This window comes from Lepidochelys olivacea (genome assembly GCF_965140295.1).
Source record: "Lepidochelys olivacea isolate rLepOli2 genome assembly, chromosome: 1".
Classification (NCBI taxonomy): domain Eukaryota; kingdom Metazoa; phylum Chordata; order Testudines; family Cheloniidae; genus Lepidochelys; species Lepidochelys olivacea.
The window spans coordinates 153,535,961-153,555,444 of NC_140411.1; the positions used below are offsets into that span (position 1 = coordinate 153,535,961).

Consider the following 19,484-nt stretch of genomic DNA (forward strand, 5'->3'; position numbering starts at 1 on the left):
AAAGTAGGCTTAACTACGTGTTAGGTCATGTTTGTTATGGTAGAAGTTGTTTCTTCAGTAGCGATCTGTGATGTGCTTGCAGTGTTTGCTTGAGAAACTGCCTGCTAGTAGGTGTTGAACCTGCTGCGAAAGGACTAAGGAGATTCTGTTCAGAAGCAGGTGATGCATTGTCTGCCTTGTTTGAAAAGGGGAGGTTGGAGTTGTAGTCTGGGGGCGGGTCAGAGGTCGAGATTGTGGGTTGAGCGGTACTGAGGGAAGAACCCTAGGAGAAGTACGCCGAGGGAGAAGGTTCGATTTTATTATTTGTTACCTTGTTGCTTACTTTATTATTAAAGCTCAGGAAGAGGGTGAGTTTGTACTTCACAGAATGTGTGAACAGTTCGGGAAGGTGTCTGTGCAAGCGATCATTTTAATGTTTCAGACCCACTATTGGTCTCACTGATTCTAAGCTATTGCACATTAAATTCCTTTATATACCACTATGTTAGGTACACAATGCTAAGCTCCCCGGGATGAACACTGATAAAGGAACAGTGTATTTTGAGCCTATTATACTTGTTTCAAAAAAGAAAATAAAAATTGCAGTCCACCCTGCTAGTTAAAAAGAAAAATAATTGAAGAAGCCAAAGCAGTGTTGCCTTAATTTTGTCTTAAGTTCACTGGTATCAGAACCTATAACACCATGTAGGTTATGCCATTCTCCAAATATTTATTGTGACATGATATATGTATCGTAATCAGATTCCATTATCAAATGAATTAATGGAAGTAAAAAAGAAATAGTTCTTCCTCTTAGTTTTCTTCTGATCTATAGAAATGATCAGTTCCTGCGCTGTTCAATCTGTCACTTAACCTTTAGGCTCATAATCGTCTGTGTGTTTGTATGGGTGTGGTGTTGGGAACTTAACTGGTTTTCTTCTTTGAATAAATACTGCTTAATCAATGTCTCAGCATAATGTTAAATGACACTGTGGATACTGGAGATTTTTCTTCCAGATAACCTTAGAGCAGTTGCCTTGACCACAGGATCTTTATTAACTGCCTAGTACTTTTTGCAAGGACAGTCATGTTAAGAACATAAGAATGGCCCTACTGGGTCAGACCAAAGGTCCATCTAGCCCAGTATCCTGTCTACCGACAGCGGCCAATGCCAGGTGCCCCAGAGGGAATGAACAGAACAGGCAATCATCAAGTGATGCATTCCGTCGCCCATTTCCAGCCTCTGGCAAACAGAGGCTGAGGACACCATCCCTGTCCATCCTGACTAACAGCCATTGATGGACCTATCCTCCATGAACTTATCCAGAAATGTTAACCCAAATGTCCTAGCCAAATTTATACTAAGGCTTTTACTTTTTGCCTCCTTATATATACCTTGCAGTTTCCAGTTGGCCACATTATACTTTTTCATAGCTGAAAGTATGGTGGTGTTGTGACCTGCTGAATAGCTGGTGCATTTTATCTTATGGAGGGCTGCATTTCAATGTGGGGTGGTTGTGTAGTTAGTATGTCTGTCTGTCTGTAAAGGGATTTGGTGTGGAAAATATAACTTAAATTTGCATAGATCTTCTTTACTGTTGTCTTCTATAATGCTTAGCACTCTTATCCTGTTATCATTTTATACACATTCCCTAGAGACTCTGTTACTTGAACCTAAGAGGATACAGAATATTACCATGAAATGCTATGAACCCAGTGGTATATCAGATTTAAAGTGCCCTCTTTTTTTTTTATTTCCAGGAAATTGAAGAATGAGTTGTTGGAAGTGAGACGAAAAGGTGGAAACCGCCATTGCCGACAGGACCGTGGCAGGGTCTGTGTTCGCTGTCAGAAAAACCTGGGCTTAATCTTTGACAGGGGGGACCAGTGCCAAGAATGCAAACTCACAGTTTGCAACAAGTGTCGTGTTTTGGGAATTGATGGGAACTGGAAGTGCACTGTGTGCGCCAAGATTGCGTAAGTTCTGAAGCTTTTGTAAATATGGAGTTAGAGGCCATCTGTGTTATAAATAAGTTTATGCTGTTGCTGCTTTCTCATCTTTAACACAAGGGCATAACATAGCAGGCGTAGAAGGGGAAAGGCTTATTTTAGGTGGCTTATATTTTCAGCAATATTTATTTCATCATCTTCTCTTCAGCACCTGCTTGTTGTTTTTGTTGTTGCTGGGGTTTTTTGTTTATTTGTGTTTTGGCTTTTTTAAAGAATGCTCGTAGCATCACAGATGCTAAACCACAGGTGTGAATGAGCTGAAAATAAGAGAAGATTATTGTTTTATAATACATCTGTTTTTATTATAAAGGAACAGATCTAATAATTGAATAATGGTAAAACTAAAACTATGTAAGGTCCATGGATGTCCAGTCTAATATGATCTGTTTATTTTGCAAAAGAGAAGGCCTGCAAAAATACGAGCAAAAGTACTTTCAGCAACACTTTTATCCTTGTCTCATTAGCCTCTGTTATATTAGCACCTCCACATCTGTTAAAAAGGCTTTAATGTAAAACATCTCCCCATGCTTATAGAATTAGATAGAATTGTGAAATGAATGGCATTCTGCCAAATGTACAGGGCGAGTCAACCTTTGCTTTTCTGCTGTTAGAATGTAGAGTATGGTATCAAATGTTGCTAAGCAATCCTCAGTGCAGTCATCATTAAACAGAATTGCCTATGAGCACTTCAAAGTTACAGCATGTCTGTATGTATTTTACAGCACCACAGTATTTCTTGCTTAATCTGCTAGTCTGATATATCAGCATTATGCATAATTTTACTTTTACTATACAATTCATAAAGTACCATTTTACTCCTAGATTTTTAAATGTAGTGAACAGGTTCTTATTGCAAGCAGGTGGTATCTATTTCTATATTCTGAACTGTGCAGAAGGCACTTTGCAGACAAGTAATGCTAGGTTCCTGCCCTAAAGAGATTACCATCTAAATAGACAGTGTACTAATGAAGGATGGGAGATGGGATGAACTAAGAACACTGTGATTGGACAGTGTAGATTTTCATACCTTTTGATACTGCCACAGTTCTAGTTTGGATTTGTTCAGTTTTATTTTCAGACATCTTATTTAATTTTTGTTTAGGGAAGGCTAGGGTTTTAGGCATTTTGAAAGAATTGCATTTGAGGAGAGGGTTATGTGATGGCAGAGGGAAAAGGTACGGAAATGAGTGGGACCATGACAGGACAGAGCAGTTAGTCATGCAGCTTGCGTGGAGTGAAAGAGGTGTGAATAGAGGGGCAAAAACTTCAACGTTATTTTTCAGCTGTGTGGTGTGGATCTGTAAAAGATGTCTATTTCCTTCATGGTGGTTTCATTGTGCTTTGTATCTTGGCGAAAGTGTTCCTTGTAAACTACATTTAATTTAGTATTCATGGAAGATTCCAAATCTGACACCCCTGAGGAATGAAATCCAGACACTCTACTCTTTCAGTGCTTGGCTCTTTGGTCATCTGATTCTTGACTTTTCTGCTGAAATCGTCACCTGTGTGCTATTAACTTCTATTTCGGATGTGTAACTTCTATTTCTGTCTGCTATGAAATGAGATCACCCAACTCCTCTCACATAGGACCTTAAGCTGCTGTTGGACAAGAAAGAGTATTCATCATTACCAGTGTAGTCCACCATTTTAATCCATGATCTGTAGGTGGATCTATTACGCTTGAATCATCCATTTTTTCTTCAGTAAGCTTCAAAAGCATTTCTCTTCAAGTCATTGGAAAGTGTACTATGGTGCAGCAAAGTACTGTTGTTGGTGTGTTTACTGAAAATAATACCTGTGTGTTTCTATCATGGCTGGACATATGAGTGTATTGTCGAGTTTGCCTGATCTGAGTAGATATTCTAAAGTAGATGGTTGCCAAAACACATAGCCATGAAAGAAAATCTGAACATCACCTGTCTCTTTCTTTAATAAACTTCCATCTTTCACTCCTCTTGATTTCTCTAGTTTGATTTCTCAGTCCCGCCTACCCATTATGTCAGAGGTATCCATGGCATTTTCTGTGCAGTAAGAAGGCATTTTCTCATGTAGTCCATGACAGATTTTCAGCACTATTCTAATATTTACAGTGGCTTTCCATTCAAATGTCAAGAAATCCAGAGAAAGATGTGGCAAATTATGAATATGCAGCCTTTATCCCCAAATTATTTAAAAATACTTATAGTTTTAAATAAAATGATGTAACTAATTATCAGATAAATGTAGGGAATAATATTTTAGTATCAGAGTATCTGAATGAAGGAGGAAAGACTATGTCGAAAAACGCCAACAAAACTTTAGTACAGTCAAACCACCACAACAGCATCTACTTCCCCAGAGTCAGCAAAAGGCAGCTCCAGCTCCCGCAGAACACCACTTTGTTTTAATTGCCCCAGCCTCTCTCTCAAACCACACTTGCCTTCAGCCCTGCTAATGGTGGGGAGGGAGTTGGCCATTACAATACATTCACTATATTCTAGAACCCTCAAAAGAAAAATCACCTCATGAAGAACTTCATTAAACTCTGTGGGTGGAACTTTTAATATAAAAAATGAGATCCTCAAGCATTTTTAAATACAACATAAAGAAATCTAGCTTTATATGCAAAATGTATTCCAAAAGAACTATATGTCACTAGAAAACAGAAAATGAACACTATTATTCATGATCAGGAACAAGAGAATTAGTTATCTTGTCATTGGAGCGTCCCCATTTTAACTGGCAGAGATCAAGGTTGTAAAAGTGCCCAGAAGTCATGAAATGCAAAACTAAGGTTGTCCCACATTCTTAATTCTGCCGCCATGTGTAATACAATATAGTTAAGCTTGGCAGAATTCAGTATTTTGTATATATAATTTTGACGGATAATATTGGTGTTCATTTTAAAGCATTTTTTCCCAAATTTTATCTATTTGAATTTTCACAGTTGAGGGAAATTTGGGGAGGGCAATAGACCTTGAGATTCAAAAAGTTAAAGCTTTATAACCATTAAAACACAAATGGTCAACATCACATGTCAAAATATTAGAGTTTGATTTAAGGATATTTAATTTATATAAGTTCTTAAGCAGCATTTTTATACTTTGCCTATCTTTATTTTTTTTACTATTATTGATGGAAATGTTTTTTGCTGGTTTGTGTGTGTACAGTAAAATCAACATTTACTGGCATTTACTGATTAAAAAAATAATCCTATCAAGCCTAAATATAGTCTTTAGTCACCTGTTCATAAACTTAGGGTCTTCTATAGTTTTAATCACTGTAGTATTTAAGTACTTCCCTCAATAAATTGAGTCTCTATTGTGAGGTCCCTAATGGACTTCAAAGTTTTCCCTCCTTCTTCCCTTTCTGCATAAGGACCAATTGTCATCAATAGTTTTCTCAAATGAATAGTAACTGAGAAATGTTTAACCTTGGATTGAAACTTTCCATTTTAATAGGGCTTTTTTGGTGTATTTACTAAAATCCTGTCAATAAAACCTTGGTCAGTTTGTGTTTTAAACACACCAGTTTAACAAGGTGCCTGTGATAGGTTGGGGAAAGCCCTGTTCTGCAGTCAGAATGCCAGGAAGCTTAGTTTGAAACTTCAGGCTATAAATATTCCTAATTATATATGTGTGGCCTACATCTTTTACTCCTGTGGAATGAATAAATAAGTGAGGTTAAATGCCTGGACAGCCAAGTTGCCATAGAAGTACATAGCAGAAATGAGGAGCTTTATCTGCATCTTTGAAATAAGTATGCTGTCTCCAAGTAACAGGAAAAGTCATCAGTAATGTTAATTACTTTCCATAGCACACAGCAAGCCTAAAAACAGAGAAATTTCAAACAAGTTAACACAAAAATCTTCCTTGTGGTTCTTACTGTTTTTAATTTCAGTGACTCTTCAGTGACAATTTGCCTGGTTGTCTTTTTTTTTTTTTTAATTAATAATTACACTTTTCTTTTCTTTCCTCAAGAGCATATTGCAAATATTTTGGGTGGAAGCAAACCCACAGAAAGGGGTGTGTATGTGTGCCCGCACGTATGCGTGGGTGTATAAGATGGTGGCTTGATTGTATAGTAGTTATCAACAAGAGTTTTATCAGCAGGAGCTAATCTCAGTAACTATAAACTGTAGCAAGTTACCATAAGTAAAAGTTCTGATCAGCCCAGGCTTCATCATCCAGTTTACAGAGCCTGGGTGTGGAGCCCTGCCTCCCCTAGGTGTTCTCCTGCCTCTGGTTCCCCATCAGCCATTCTTATAGCTTTTCCCATGAGCACCTGTGCAATGGGAGACGAAAGGGAAGCCAGAGTTAACTACTTCGCTTTACTGGGGGCCTGGTACAGCTCTTGTTCTCTGTCAAGGCACACAGTTCTGTGAGTAACCTGCTTGTCCAATGAGACTTTTCTGAAGTAAGTTGTAGAGATGGATGAATTTCTGTCCCACTGGAGATTCCACTGTTTAGACATTTGTTTTCATCCTGAGTGAAAAGCTAAGAAATATTTTGATGTGGAAATGTTTTGTTGCAGTTCATCTAACCAAATTGAAATGCTTCGTTTTGGTTTAATGTTAAACTGAGTCTGCCTGAGCTGCCACGATGTCTTACAGGGGTTGTAGTTCGGGTGCCCCATGTCCCCCATGTCCTCATTCTCCTATATGGGCTGGACTCCCTGACTGGACTACATTTTTTTTACTGTTCCTGTCCTGGGCCTCCCTGACCAGGGCCATCCCACAACATTTTGGCACCTGAGGCGGGGAGCTCAAATGACGCCCCCATGCCCCCTTGCTTGGGCCAAAACTTTGAAAGGTCTCAATTCTGCCTTCTTCCTGTTCTACTCCTCTCATGGTACTGCTCTGCTACCTACCCCAATAAAGAAGAACTAACAACTTAAAATGCTTTGTTCAAAAATTTTAAGTAACGCTTAACATTCAAACACCTGAACAGCAAATGTAACTTTTCTTGTCTGCATAGTAAACACTGGCATTTTTATCTGTTTGAATAATCAAAGTGGTGCTTTCCGTGCCTTCTTGATTGCAAAGATTTGAACTGCTTCCTGAAGGTCCACAGTCTGGGCCAGCTCATGCTCTAATGAGATGGTTGCAAGGCTGACCAGCCTCTCCTGTGTCATTGTGGAGCGTCTATGTGTTTTTATTAACTTCAGCTTGGAGAAGCTGCGTTCTCCACTGGCAACTGTTACAGGAAGTGTTGGAAGTATGTGCAGAGCAACAAAAGCCTTTGGAAAGAGGGTGGTCATCTTATTTGTGCACATATATTCCAGAACAACCTTTGGAGTTGATCCTGCTGAAATGTATCTTGAAAGGACTTTCAGTTCATCACCTAAATCACTCGCATCAATATCGTGCATGTCATCATGTGTCAACACTGTCTCTAGTGCCCTGCATTGCTGGTGGTCTTCAGGTATAGTGAGGAGTTTTGGAATATCCTACAACATCCCAAATATACTGCTCTGTTCCTTGAGCTGCATGAAACGTTCTTCAGCTGACTGTATTGCACAATCTAGCACCTGGTTAAAGAATTCAACTTTGAATTGTTGTTTGGGGTCTCTTATGGGATTATCCCGTGCCTCGTAATCAAAATGTCGTCTTCTTTGGTGACTCGTGTGTTCTTGAATGGGTGGGAAAATAGGTTCAGTGTGAAGTTTCTCTGCCAACTTCTGTGCACTCTTTTCAGAACATTTTGAAATCCCTCATCTGACCAGTAAGGCTGTAGCTATGACTTTGTTTTGTCCAGTTGTTCCATTGCCTCAGATATATCAAGGTCAACACCTTGGAGTCTCTTGCTTACAACATTTATTTCAAACATTATGTCATGCCACAACACTAAGCCACACAGAAATTTGAAGTTATGTATGTTTCTGGTGATTCCATTTCCCTCTGCCATTGTTCTCCCATGAACAGTTCCTGTCATAGCATTATCCTCCATAAAGGCAACTATGGTATCAACTATCTTCCCAATTTGGTGTTCGATAGGCTTTATCGCCTCCTCTCGACTTTCCCATAATGTATCACTGAGTGGTTTCAGTGTCAGAGAGGATGTTCCCAGATATTGCTTCAAAATTTGCCATTGATGAGTTGATGCAAAGAAAAATACATAGATGCTTTGAATTACATTTAAAAAATCCAGCAGCCTCACTAGAAGCTGATGCTGCATCACTGACCACCAAGTTCAATGAATGAGAACTGCATGGGACAAAAAAAGCTCCAGGGTTTAACTCTCAGATCCGTGTCTGCACTCCTCTGTTCTTTCCTCTCACGTTGGCACCATTATTGTAGCCCTGCCCTCTCATGTCAGCTATCGCAATTCCCATATCTTCCAGCTTTTTAAGAAGCACATTTGTCATACCAGCTCCTGTAGTATCATCAATGTCAATAAATTCTAGAAAATGCTCTCTGACAGTCACCCTTACAGGGACATTTTCATTAGGTTCTGTTGTTGTTACAAAACGCACCATTAAAGTCATTTGTTCTGTATGGCTGATGTCAGGTGTGCAGTCCAGAATAATAGAGTAATATCTTGCTGTCTTCAGATCTGCCACAATCTTCTGTTTGACTTTTGTTGCCAGTAACTGTGTGATCTCATTTTGAATTGTTTTTCCAAGGTAGTGGTGTGTGTACATTTCTTGGGTGGTGACTCTTCTTAGATGCTCCTGGAGTACAGCATTAAACTCCGCCATCAGCTCCTCAATTTTAAGGAAGTTTCCATTGTTTGGCACATGCAGCTGATCTGAAGTGCCACACAGTGCCAGGTTTTGGGTAGCAAGTATTCTCACAATGGCAATGAGCCTTTTCAGAACATTTTGCCAGTAAAGAGACTCTGATGCAATCTTCTCTTGATGCTGATCATCTATGGTGGCCTTTAACCTTAGTCTCATCTCAAGTTCTTTCCACCTATGGAATGCTCTCTCGTGATTTGCTGCCTTCTCGTGGCATGCCAGATTTCTATCCAAATTTTTCCAGTCCTTTGTTCCTGTAGAACCCAATGTGTCGGGAACATTAAACTGGAAGAGTTTGCAACAAAAACAGAATGCAGCATTCTGGGTTTTTGAGTACATCGCCATGGCCTCTCCACTTTGTCACCATTGGGGATTTCACGCCAGTAATGTGTTGGATGGAAATATCTATTTTCACTGTCTTTGGGGAACATGAAGTTTTTCACTTGCTATGGCCATGCAGTACAAGGAAGTCCCTCGGGCTACTGCTCAAGTGGGTCCACAGTCCTGGATCATCTAGACTTAAGGAACTAACCTCAGCAGCGGCTGTTTCTTGTGCCTCTACCACACTCTTCTCTGATCTACACTTTTTTCTTCAGGAATGTGCATGGTTACATCCATTTGAAATGAGATCTGGATGCTGCAGTGGCTGCCAGGTCACCTGCACTCTGACTAACTGGAAGATCAGGCATCTCCTCACCACTCACATCCTCACTGGGGCCGGAAGGCTCACTGTGAACATTTGTGTCTATGTATCTCAGGAGAGCTCCTTCCTGCTTAGATAGAAAAGCTTCCTTTGCTTGCTTGCTTTTTCTGAATGCTGCCCCAAAGGGGCGTTTTCTTCTTTCACTCATGACTGTTGTTCTGTGCCAGCTATAGTGGCTCTCAACACTCAATTGAAGGGGACAAATAAGCAGGCTGGTAGCAGGGCCTGAGTCAGGGAAGATATCAGCGTCTTAAGGACCTAACTGGCTCCTACGTCAGTTGACTGCCTGTTCTCCTCAAGTGGGTTCAGGGAAGCAGCAGGAAACAGGAAGCTCCCTGAGAAGCTGATGTTAATCAGTCCAGGTTCCTGGGGGTGCTAGAGAGGTACATAAGAGGCTCCTCCTCCTCCCTCTCCTTGCAGCTCCTGCTGCTTTCTGTTATTCCCTCTCACTTTTTCTCCTGCCTGTCTGTTATGTCTCTTGTCCTCCTTCCTCCAGCACAGCACTCCACCATCTCTGTGCATGTAGAGCAGAGAGAATACATATCTAACAGCAGCAGACACAATTTTCTAGCGCACTGGTTCCTAGTGGCGCCCTCCCCACAGTCTGGCACCTGAGGCGGCCACCTCAGTTCGCCTCATGGTGAGGCCAGCCCTGTCCCTGACTAATGTGGCAGTTCCACAGAGGGGAGACTGCAGTACGTGAGGAACCCAAGCTACGACACTCATGAGGCACTGTGGCAGCTCAGGCAGACACAGCTTAATATGAAAGCGGTCCAAACCGAAATGTTTCAATTCAGATTGGCCCAACCCAAAAATGAATTTTTTAAGATTGTCCTGTTTGAAAATTCTCTGCAAAATGGAAATTTTTCCATGGAAAATTTCTGTTTTGTGGAAACCACATTTTCCATTGGAAAAAAATATTTCAGTAGAAAATTCCTGACCTGTTCTAGTAAATGGGTAGCTCCAAGTGCATACTCACTCTTGTAAAGAAAAAGGCGAAAACCGCTGGGATTATCTGGCAGTTTAATAGTTAGGAAACACATCAGGAAGGGGAAGGAGAGGCTGAAAAATATCAAATTTAAATTAAATGGGCATGGGCACCCCACAGAGCTGCGCTGTGCTTTAGTGTAGAGCAGTCTGCTACCGGATGCAACCTCCCTTGGCAGGAGAGGGTAAGTGATAGAGTTGCAAGGGACTGTAGGATTTCAAATAATTGCTCACACTATTGAGCCGTTTAGTTCAGGACACGGGACTATGTAGATTGATGAATAATATGTGATGAGTCAATTGAAACGCAAAATAAAATGTATAGCACCCAGCTGATTCAAGTACATCAATGTTGTTACAAGGGGGGGGGGGGAAATTGTTCTCTTTTTTTATCCTCTGAGGATAGGACAAGAAGCAATGGGAATAAATTGCAGCAAGGGAGGTTTAGGTTGGACATTAGGAAAAAGTTCAGGGTGGTTAAACCCTGGAATAAATTGCCCAGGAAGGTTGTGGAATCTCCATCATTGGAGATTTTTTTAAGAGCAGGTTAGACAGACACCTGTCAGGGATGGTCTAGATAATACTTAGTCCTGCCATGAGTGCAGGGGACTGGACTAGATGACCTCTCGAGGTCCCTTCTAGTTCTACACTTCTATGATTCTATGATTGTGCATGATTTTCTTTAAAACAATCCCAAGCATTTAAGGTAGGGGTAAGAGGAAGCAGACAAAGTTATTGCTGTCATAATCCTCTTGCTTGCTCACTAAAGCTATTGGTCACAATACACTCTATCTGGCGCTATACTGGAGAACCCATCCAAACCTTACTTTGATAAAATGCATTGGAAAGGGTATTTTTTTATCACTACACTTGCTATTGAGAATGCAAGAGGTTGGCTTTTGGAGGGGTGTAAGTAAAAGAATATCATGTTTTCATATGTGAACTTGGATCTCAGGTCAGTTTAAAAAAATACTCTAAAAGCTTTGGTTCGGTGTCCCATTAAATATACTAAAAAATTATCTAAGTCAGACAATGCAGTTTGGTCCCACATCAGGATTTGGAGAAAGAAAAATAGATTGCTAGGAAAAACACTCCCATCTTGTTACAGTTATCAGTGTCTGAAAATAATAGAGTGCAAGAGACAGTTTCACTTCTAGTTCTTCAGTTTTAGTTTTGGAATGTGAGATGCAATTATTAAATTCAAACTTCAAGACAGATTTATTTTATTCATTCATTTATTCATTCATTTATTCATTTTATATTTTGAATTAAAAAGTATTTTTGTAGGTAAATGGATCTGATACTCCTAAAGGAGCTGAAGGATTAAGCAACTGTAACCTGAAGCCCTTTCCGTAGATTGTTCACTATGAATTGAAAGTATGGGGTGTCTAACAGTTAACTCTTGGACTCCCTGGCCTTATTAGAAGATACGTATTTCTGTACATATGGTCTATGAGACATGAGCTTTTTAACAATGAAGGCTGCTATGACTCAAGATCCTAAATTTTTTTTGCATTGATGATGAAAAAGACAAAGATATAAGGTGGTGATACTGAGGTTTCCAAGCCTGTTCAACCTGTCAGTTGCTATGACTCTCTACTTATGATTTTCTTTCACTATGGATGGCACTAGACTTGGCCAGAGAGGTCAAATGCTTGGTAAGAATCCATATGTCCTTATTCTCCACATTTCATGCAGCAGATGATAGGTTTTACTTTTATTGTTTATTTCAGGCATGTCTGTTCAAATCAATTTTAAGAGTAGAACTATTCTGAACCCTCCATAAATTCTGTAGCTGTGTTGAAGGAGAAGAATGGGCTTAGTCTATCTCACAGGAAAGCAGTTCTAAAGTTACTGAGGTATAAACATTTATTACAGTGCTTTTCTTAAACATTACCAATCAGGTAATGCTATAATCTGAATTGGTCACCAGCTTCCCAATGTAAAATAGCATCTAAATTGTGTCTGTCAATCTTCTTCATGCCTTGCACCACTTTCGAAAAGAAAAAAAATATGACCCACCAACTATATGTAACCCTTCTGCCCGTCAGAGTTGGCAGCAACAAAAGCCGGGTTCAGTATCTAGGGGTTCCATTCTAATAACACAATGAAAAACTGGCTCGAGCCCCCACCCAGTGACCTGGGACAAATATATACCACCCCCTGGGGCGCCTTTAAGAGGCAATACTTCCCCTCTCGCAAGAGTCTGAGTGTAGCAAAAGCCTTTTAATAACAGAGAGAAACAATGTGGCATTATGCTGGGGAAACAGCACCAACAGGATTCATAATACAACCCATGAGCAAAAACCCACTACAAGCAAATTGGGCCTTTGGTTCTTGAGTACAGCAACCCAAAAGTCACCCAAAGTCCCAAAAGTCTCTGTCCCTGGTCAGTGCAGCCCCAGAGTTCAGAAGTTTATCTGTAGAGTTTTACCTCCCAACCTGGGTGGAAATGGGTGGGGGGGAGTTAAGGGGCACCTTACGTGGTCCGAAGCCAATTGTCTCACCTTTCCATGGGGCTCTGCTCTGCTCCGCTCCACCAGCCATCCCATGAATCACTCTGCTCTGGCAGCTGCTCCACTCCACCAACAATCCCGTGAGCCACTCCAGCTGTCTCGCAAACTGCTCCACTCCACTAGCCATCCCATGAGCTGCACCAGCTATCCTGCAAAGTGCTCCACAATATAGCTTTGGGGCCTGCCCCTACTTAACACAAGGCTCAGTGATTTCAGCTTGTAGTAGGGGAGCCTCAGTGCTGGTGCACCATTGGCCCAAAGAGATTTCAGCTTAGCAGCCTGTAACTAGATTCCTATTAGAATCAAAATATTAGCTCTGATATTCCACAGTGGAGAGAGGAGAAGGTGCAGTTGGCATGTAGGACCCTCACCAGGGAGCCCATGCCACCAGGCATTAATACCTGTCCCCAGCCTCTCTCTAGTCACTGGCTTTTGGAACCCATGACCCTTGCCTAGCGAGTGCTGCTTAGTTGATGGTGAGTCCCTCCATCATAACAAAAGGCCAAGTACAGTTCCACTGTCCTTGATTCAGGATAATAATAGTTTATTCCTGCCCCAATAACTGAGAAACTGGGGCTCCTACAGCAGCCAAAGTGACCATTTAGGCGGGGTGGGTGTGCCTATGCAAATGAGATCAGCCCCTGAAGTTCTTTTCCACAACTTGCCACACCTCACCACCAGATGTCAGGGGAGAGCTCATCCTGACTATGCTTACGTGTATATATATATATAAAATACATACTTGTCATGTTTATGTCAAATTTGTCAGTTTCATGAACAAATAAAGCTAATGTGATGGCAACGATGCATTTAGATTTTAAAATACAGTAGCTTCTACTTAATATGATCAATTTGGTTAGAGTGGTGAATGAAAACACAATTTATAGTTTTTAGCTGTACTGCCACATAGTTCCAGAGTCCTTCATAATACTGCACAGTCACATGGTTTCTTGCCTGCTCAAACCAAGATGAAATGGCTTCTTTAACATCTCCACTCCATCTCTGTTTAGCTTCCAATTTGCATTTTCAGGAACAGTGACCTAGCAAGTAGGAATTAAGTCCTTAATAGCTGCAGTGCTGCAAGCTTCCTTAGGAGCCAGGGCCTCTGCAGGTGGGCACCAGCTCCATAACAGTGTGAGCCAGAGTGCTGCTAGTAGCTTCCGCTGTAGGAGTGTCCTATGTGGAGGTGTTAGATGTGCCATGCAAAGGATCTGTTACAACAGTTAACTCTTCCATTCTGTCTCATAAATGGAAATTAGGTTATTTTACTTAACAAAGTAGCAGTCCTCATCATGCTTGAAATCACTGCATGGCTCATTTTCAGGCAACCAATTGGCAAACCACCCAAAAGTCGTCTGCAGTCCACCAGTGGTCTGTGGGTCATGGATTGAGAACCAGTGAACAGACAGTATTTACTTATTACCAGGAATCTGTTAGTCATGTAAGCAGCCATGCAGATCTCACAATGAAGTTTCTTTCAGATGCGAAGGATGTACACGACTAAACAGGAGAGTTGTTAATCTCACCAAAGCACTGCCCAGCCCTATTAAATGCTTTAATTTAGATGAAACATCCCAAGAGCATTTGTTGCCAAAAATAAGTTGGAACTTCTGTCAGCAGCTTCTACTTGTTTTTCAGGCCGCACAAATTATACTAGACATTTGCCACATCCAATAAGATCCAAATGTACATTTTGCATTTATGTGCCACTTGGAGGGAGTTTTGATGATTCAGTGAATTGCCTTTTCTGATTAAATGAACTTTTCTTAGCTATCCTGTAATCAACCTCTCACAGTAGCATTGTTGCAAGTTGGGATGGTGGTGGGGTTCTGGCATTACAATTTGTTATAAATGGAATAGCCAAAAATACTGTAAACTGTTTTTTCAGCCTTTTATTTGACAACCCACCATGCTCATATAGAATGCTTTCATGTTTAGCATCTTTCATGCATTATATAACATTCTTTATAATTATTTAAAAAGAAAACAGAAAAGATTCTCCTTTTTCCCTCCACCATTGCAATAAATTAAACAGATAAAGGGGGAAAAATTGTGGGCCAAATTCACTGCTGTTGTAACTCATTGATGTAACTGCAGTTACATTGGCAGGTAATTTGGCTTAAAATATCTTCAAGGCTTAGCCTTAAGCAAAGAGCATCTATTTCACAAACCAAATAAGGAAGAGTCCTAGTTTTGAAGAGCATGACAGCGAAAGGTTCAGGATGATGTCAGCCATTATTCTACTCTTGCATTTTGTATCACAGACAAAATCATCTTTTATGCCAGTCTGTCTGTAATTTACTGTATTTATTAATTTGCACCCTACAACAATAAAAAAGGGTATTCAGAACTCTAAGCGTCCCTGATGCAAACTACAAAAACAATCATTAAATTAGGTTTATATGATCCTCACCTCAACTGCCATTTACCTAGCATTGGTGACTTCAAGGAATTCTAACTAGCTAGCAAGTACTAAGCTTGTTGGCTTATCCAAGAGCTACTCATCCATTTTCATTTTCATTCCATACTTATCCAGATTCTGTTGTGTTAAGGGATTGCAACTAAAATAGGTATCTGTACTATTACCTGATGATCCCTGAAGGACCTATTCTCCAGGGTAATCTCTCCACTAATCCTCGTTGATCGGGCTTTGCCTGCTTCTGTATCATGACTAGGGACAGCCCCAGCACTTATAGGGCAGTGCAAGGGATGTTGGCTCTACCCACCTGGCAAACCACTGGAAGTTTTTAATGAAGCTAATGAAGATCTTCGGGTTAGTAGCAGGATGGCTAATGGAAATGAAGATATGGAGGTAGAATTACCACATCTGAAGTGGAAGTCCAACTCAAATGGCTTAATGGGATTAAATCAGGGGGCCCAGATAATCTCCATCCAAGAATATTAAAGGACCCGACACATGAAATTGCAAGTCCAATAGCAAGAATTTTTAATGAATCTATAAACTTGGGGATCAGATTTTCCTGGATGTGATAGCTGAGAGATTTCTTCACCAAATAGTGGCTTCAAGACTGAGCTTGATAAGTTTATGGCGGGGATGCTGTGACAGGACTGCCTACAATGGCATTTGGCCCATTAGCAACTGCCTGTAGCAAAAATCCCTACTGGCTGGAGACAGGACACTAGAAGGGGAGGGCTCTGAGTTACTACAGATAATTCTTGCTCAGGTAACTGCCTGCTGGGTCTTGCCCACATGCTCTGGGTCTAACTGGTCACCATATTTGGGGTTAGGAAGGAATTTTGCCCTAGGTCAGATTGGCAAAAACCGTGGGGGCTAGGGTGTTTTGCCTTCCTCTGTAGCATGGGGCCTGGGTCACTTGCAGGTTTAAACTAGTGTAAATGGTGGATTCTCTGTAACTTGAAGTCTTTAAATCATGATTTGAGGACTTGAGTTACTCAGCCAGAGGTTAGGGGTCTATTACATGAGTGGGTGGGTGAGGTTCTGTGGCTGCAATGTGCAGGAGGTCAGTTTGGATTATCACAGTCATCCCTTCTGACCTTAATGTCTATGAATCTATGAGCGTGTGGTTTGGAAGGCGTGCACCAGCTCTCTTGGATCAAGGGAAGTGTTGGTGGTACAAGACTTGGGAAATTAAGATGTGCAGGTAAGAGAGAAACAGCACTTTGGGGTTTCATTGTCAAACTCAGGACTAACCTTGGAAAGAGTTAATGAACTTTGTAGTTCAAATTGCAATGGCAATTTAGTCAACGGTAAGACAGATGTAGAGTACTAAATTTATGTTAAGCCTTACTATGAAGAATTAGCACCCACAGAAGATCATGCTATTGGTGAGTAGTGACAATATATATTTTTATCACACATAGGGGAAAATTGTTCTTCCTGCTAACCAGAAGCTGTGTGTTCTCCAATGAATTTTTGGTTTGTTTTTAAGTTTTGTTTTTAAGCGAACATCCTTAGAAAGTAAACAAAAAATGGAGTGGAAATGGTTTTCTGAATGCCTTTTGGGCAATAACTAATTGATTTCTATTAATTGTTTTTGCATTGTCCTCAACAGGCTGCAAACAAAAAGATAAGGCAATAATCTTTCATTATCATATTTGCAGGCATATGTCTGGATTTTGGTTTTTTTTTAAACTTATTCTGGTAGTGCTCACATAAACTTAATCTATAATTGGATGAGAGAGAATTGCATTCGTGTGAATTCTTCATTGACAATAGAGCCCTATTCAGTACTCCTCAGACTTTAGCCAGGCAAAACTCTCTAAGTTGGAGTCTTGTCTGAGTAAGAAGTACGGATCAATGCCCTAAAATCATCTGTAATCGTATCCATTCTCACACAAACTAAATATGATTCTCTTTATCTGATGTGTTTGTAAATGAATGCAGGTAATGAAAAATCACACTCTGCTGGAGTCGTTTAAGATTTTGAAACAGTAACAGTTACTTAAACTTTCTTTAAATGTAGAGGCAAATTCTGTCATACAATGTCCATCCACTGCCATGGATTCACTGCTGGGAAATCCTGTCCTTTCTTTCCCAAGAAAAAGGACAAGCAGAAGAAACAATTAGCAAAGGAAATGAAAATATTTGTTGTTTCTATGAACAGGCGAATAAACCTGTTTGTTAGGAAGTTGTAGTATTCAAGCACAAATTGGTCATGAACACAAATGGAGCTAAATCAGTGTTTTGAGTGAATATTCATGGGAAATACTTGTAGTCACCAGCTCTATACAACGTGCAATTCTGTACTCAAAAGCTTTTAACTGTTACAAAAATTATAGCAAAAGGTGATGTGTCCATGCAGTATTTCCATGGGGAATAACATGAGAAAAGGCTTGGCTACACTTACATTTGATATTGCTCTAACTTGCTGGCTCAGGGGTGTGAAAAATCTAGAGCTTGGAGCTAATCCCCTCATGGAGGTGGATTACCAGGAGCGTTGGGAGAGCTCTCTTCCAGCGCTCGCGCGCAACCACACTCGCACTTCAAAGTGCTGCCACGGGAGCGCTTCCATGACAGTGCTTTGAAGTTTCCAGTGTAGCCATGCCCAAGGTGTTTTTTGTCTAGTCTTGTATACTTTGAAATTGAGCATTGATTGCACATTGCAGCACATTGCACATTGATTGCACATGTCTTGATGGTATTCATTGAGATGTCAGTGGGAGTGGCAACACTTAAACATAATAAAACCATTTACTGTATTTGTGTTTGCAAAGATAACAATTAGTATCAATAACATATCTTACAGAAAATAACAGCACAGAATAGGACTGCTTTGGTGCCTGAATAGACTACCCGTGTTGGACATCCTTCTAGGTGCTTCAGAGAAGCAGCATTCTGCAGATCAGTAGTTATCAAAAAACTTCTTTATTATGAACTTGAGCCATGTAGCTAATTTACACAGGTACTATCAATTGAAAATATTTCAAAAAGAGGCTTATTAACAGACTGGAAGAGTGCTTTACAGACAAGAATGTTTTATGCATGAGTGGCATCAACTTTTATTCAAAATGTGAAAAGTTCATTGGGGTGGGTGTTCAAACAATTGAGAGTACTAAGGACTTTTGTCAACCAATGTTGACTGAATTTCCACATTTCTTGACTTTTCAAGGATGAATCCTTATAAGGGCCTGAGAACTATAAAGCTAAGTAATTCTGCCAGCCAAAGGATGTAGGATGTAATACTCTTAACAGGCTACAAGCTAAGAATGATGGAAATGTAGCCCATAGATCAGCTTGGGAACCGTTAAAGTCGGTAATCTTAAAATGTATTTTGTGTGTGTGTGTGTGAATAATTCTTGCCCAAGAGAGGGAAAATTGTGATTTTAGTGCATAGATGTTTCTTGGTACAGGTGGCATTGCTAGTGGAGCCATACAAGTGTACAGTTGTTTTGTGGTTTTAAATCCGTGATGGAGTGCTGGGAGCTAGCTGGTGAGCCCGGCACGCTGACCACTTACGCATCAATCAGCTCCCCCGGCGAAGGCTGATTGGGGATGTGTTAGCTAATTGGCTGATCAGGCTGGGAGGTTGGATGAGCCAGTAGTCCATCAGCAGAGGCGTATAAGGAGGACACAGGAGAAAAGTACTGAGGAAGAGGAGGAGTGACCACGGCTAGCTCATCCCAGTATGTGTGGAGATCTCAAGGAAGGGAGACCTCTGTTCATCCTCAGCCCTGCAGGAAAGGGCTAAAGGTAGAGAAGCACTGTATATACATGGGACAGTATTGGCACTGGTGAATATAAATCACAGAAAGTTGCCACTCAATAGGCAGAGTCTGAGAGGTTCCTGGGACACCTGAGGGTGGAGATGGACCACTCCTCGTTACAATACCAGATTATGCACTACTGGAAATGCCTCCCAGTGTTAGGGTTGAGTTCAATGAGTTTACAGGTGTTGAGAAAAACGATTGGAGTAGTTTTTAAATAGCTATGGAGGCCAGTGGACACTCAAGATTCGATGCAGCCTAGAGTAACTCCTTCTTCCCCTTCAACCAGTTTCCATAAATAAAAATAAAATACTTTTGTATGTAGTATGTAGTATTAGTATTAAGCAATTGTGAGATAAAACAGCCTTTTAAATAAAGCTTATTTA

The 19,484-nt window shown here is 40.6% G+C and overlaps 1 protein-coding gene across 2 annotated transcripts in view; it reads left to right on the forward strand.

The window, feature by feature from the left end:
- The window catches only part of SYTL5 (synaptotagmin like 5), a 188,126-nt gene that overhangs the window by 87,425 nt on the left and 81,217 nt on the right, over positions 1-19,484 (forward strand). For both annotated transcript variants that reach the window (XM_084617869.1, XM_084617870.1), the window contains exon 3: positions 1,741-1,956. In XM_084617869.1, the coding sequence (XP_084473995.1) occupies positions 1,741-1,956 (216 nt within the window). The remainder of the gene's footprint in view (positions 1-1,740; positions 1,957-19,484) is intronic.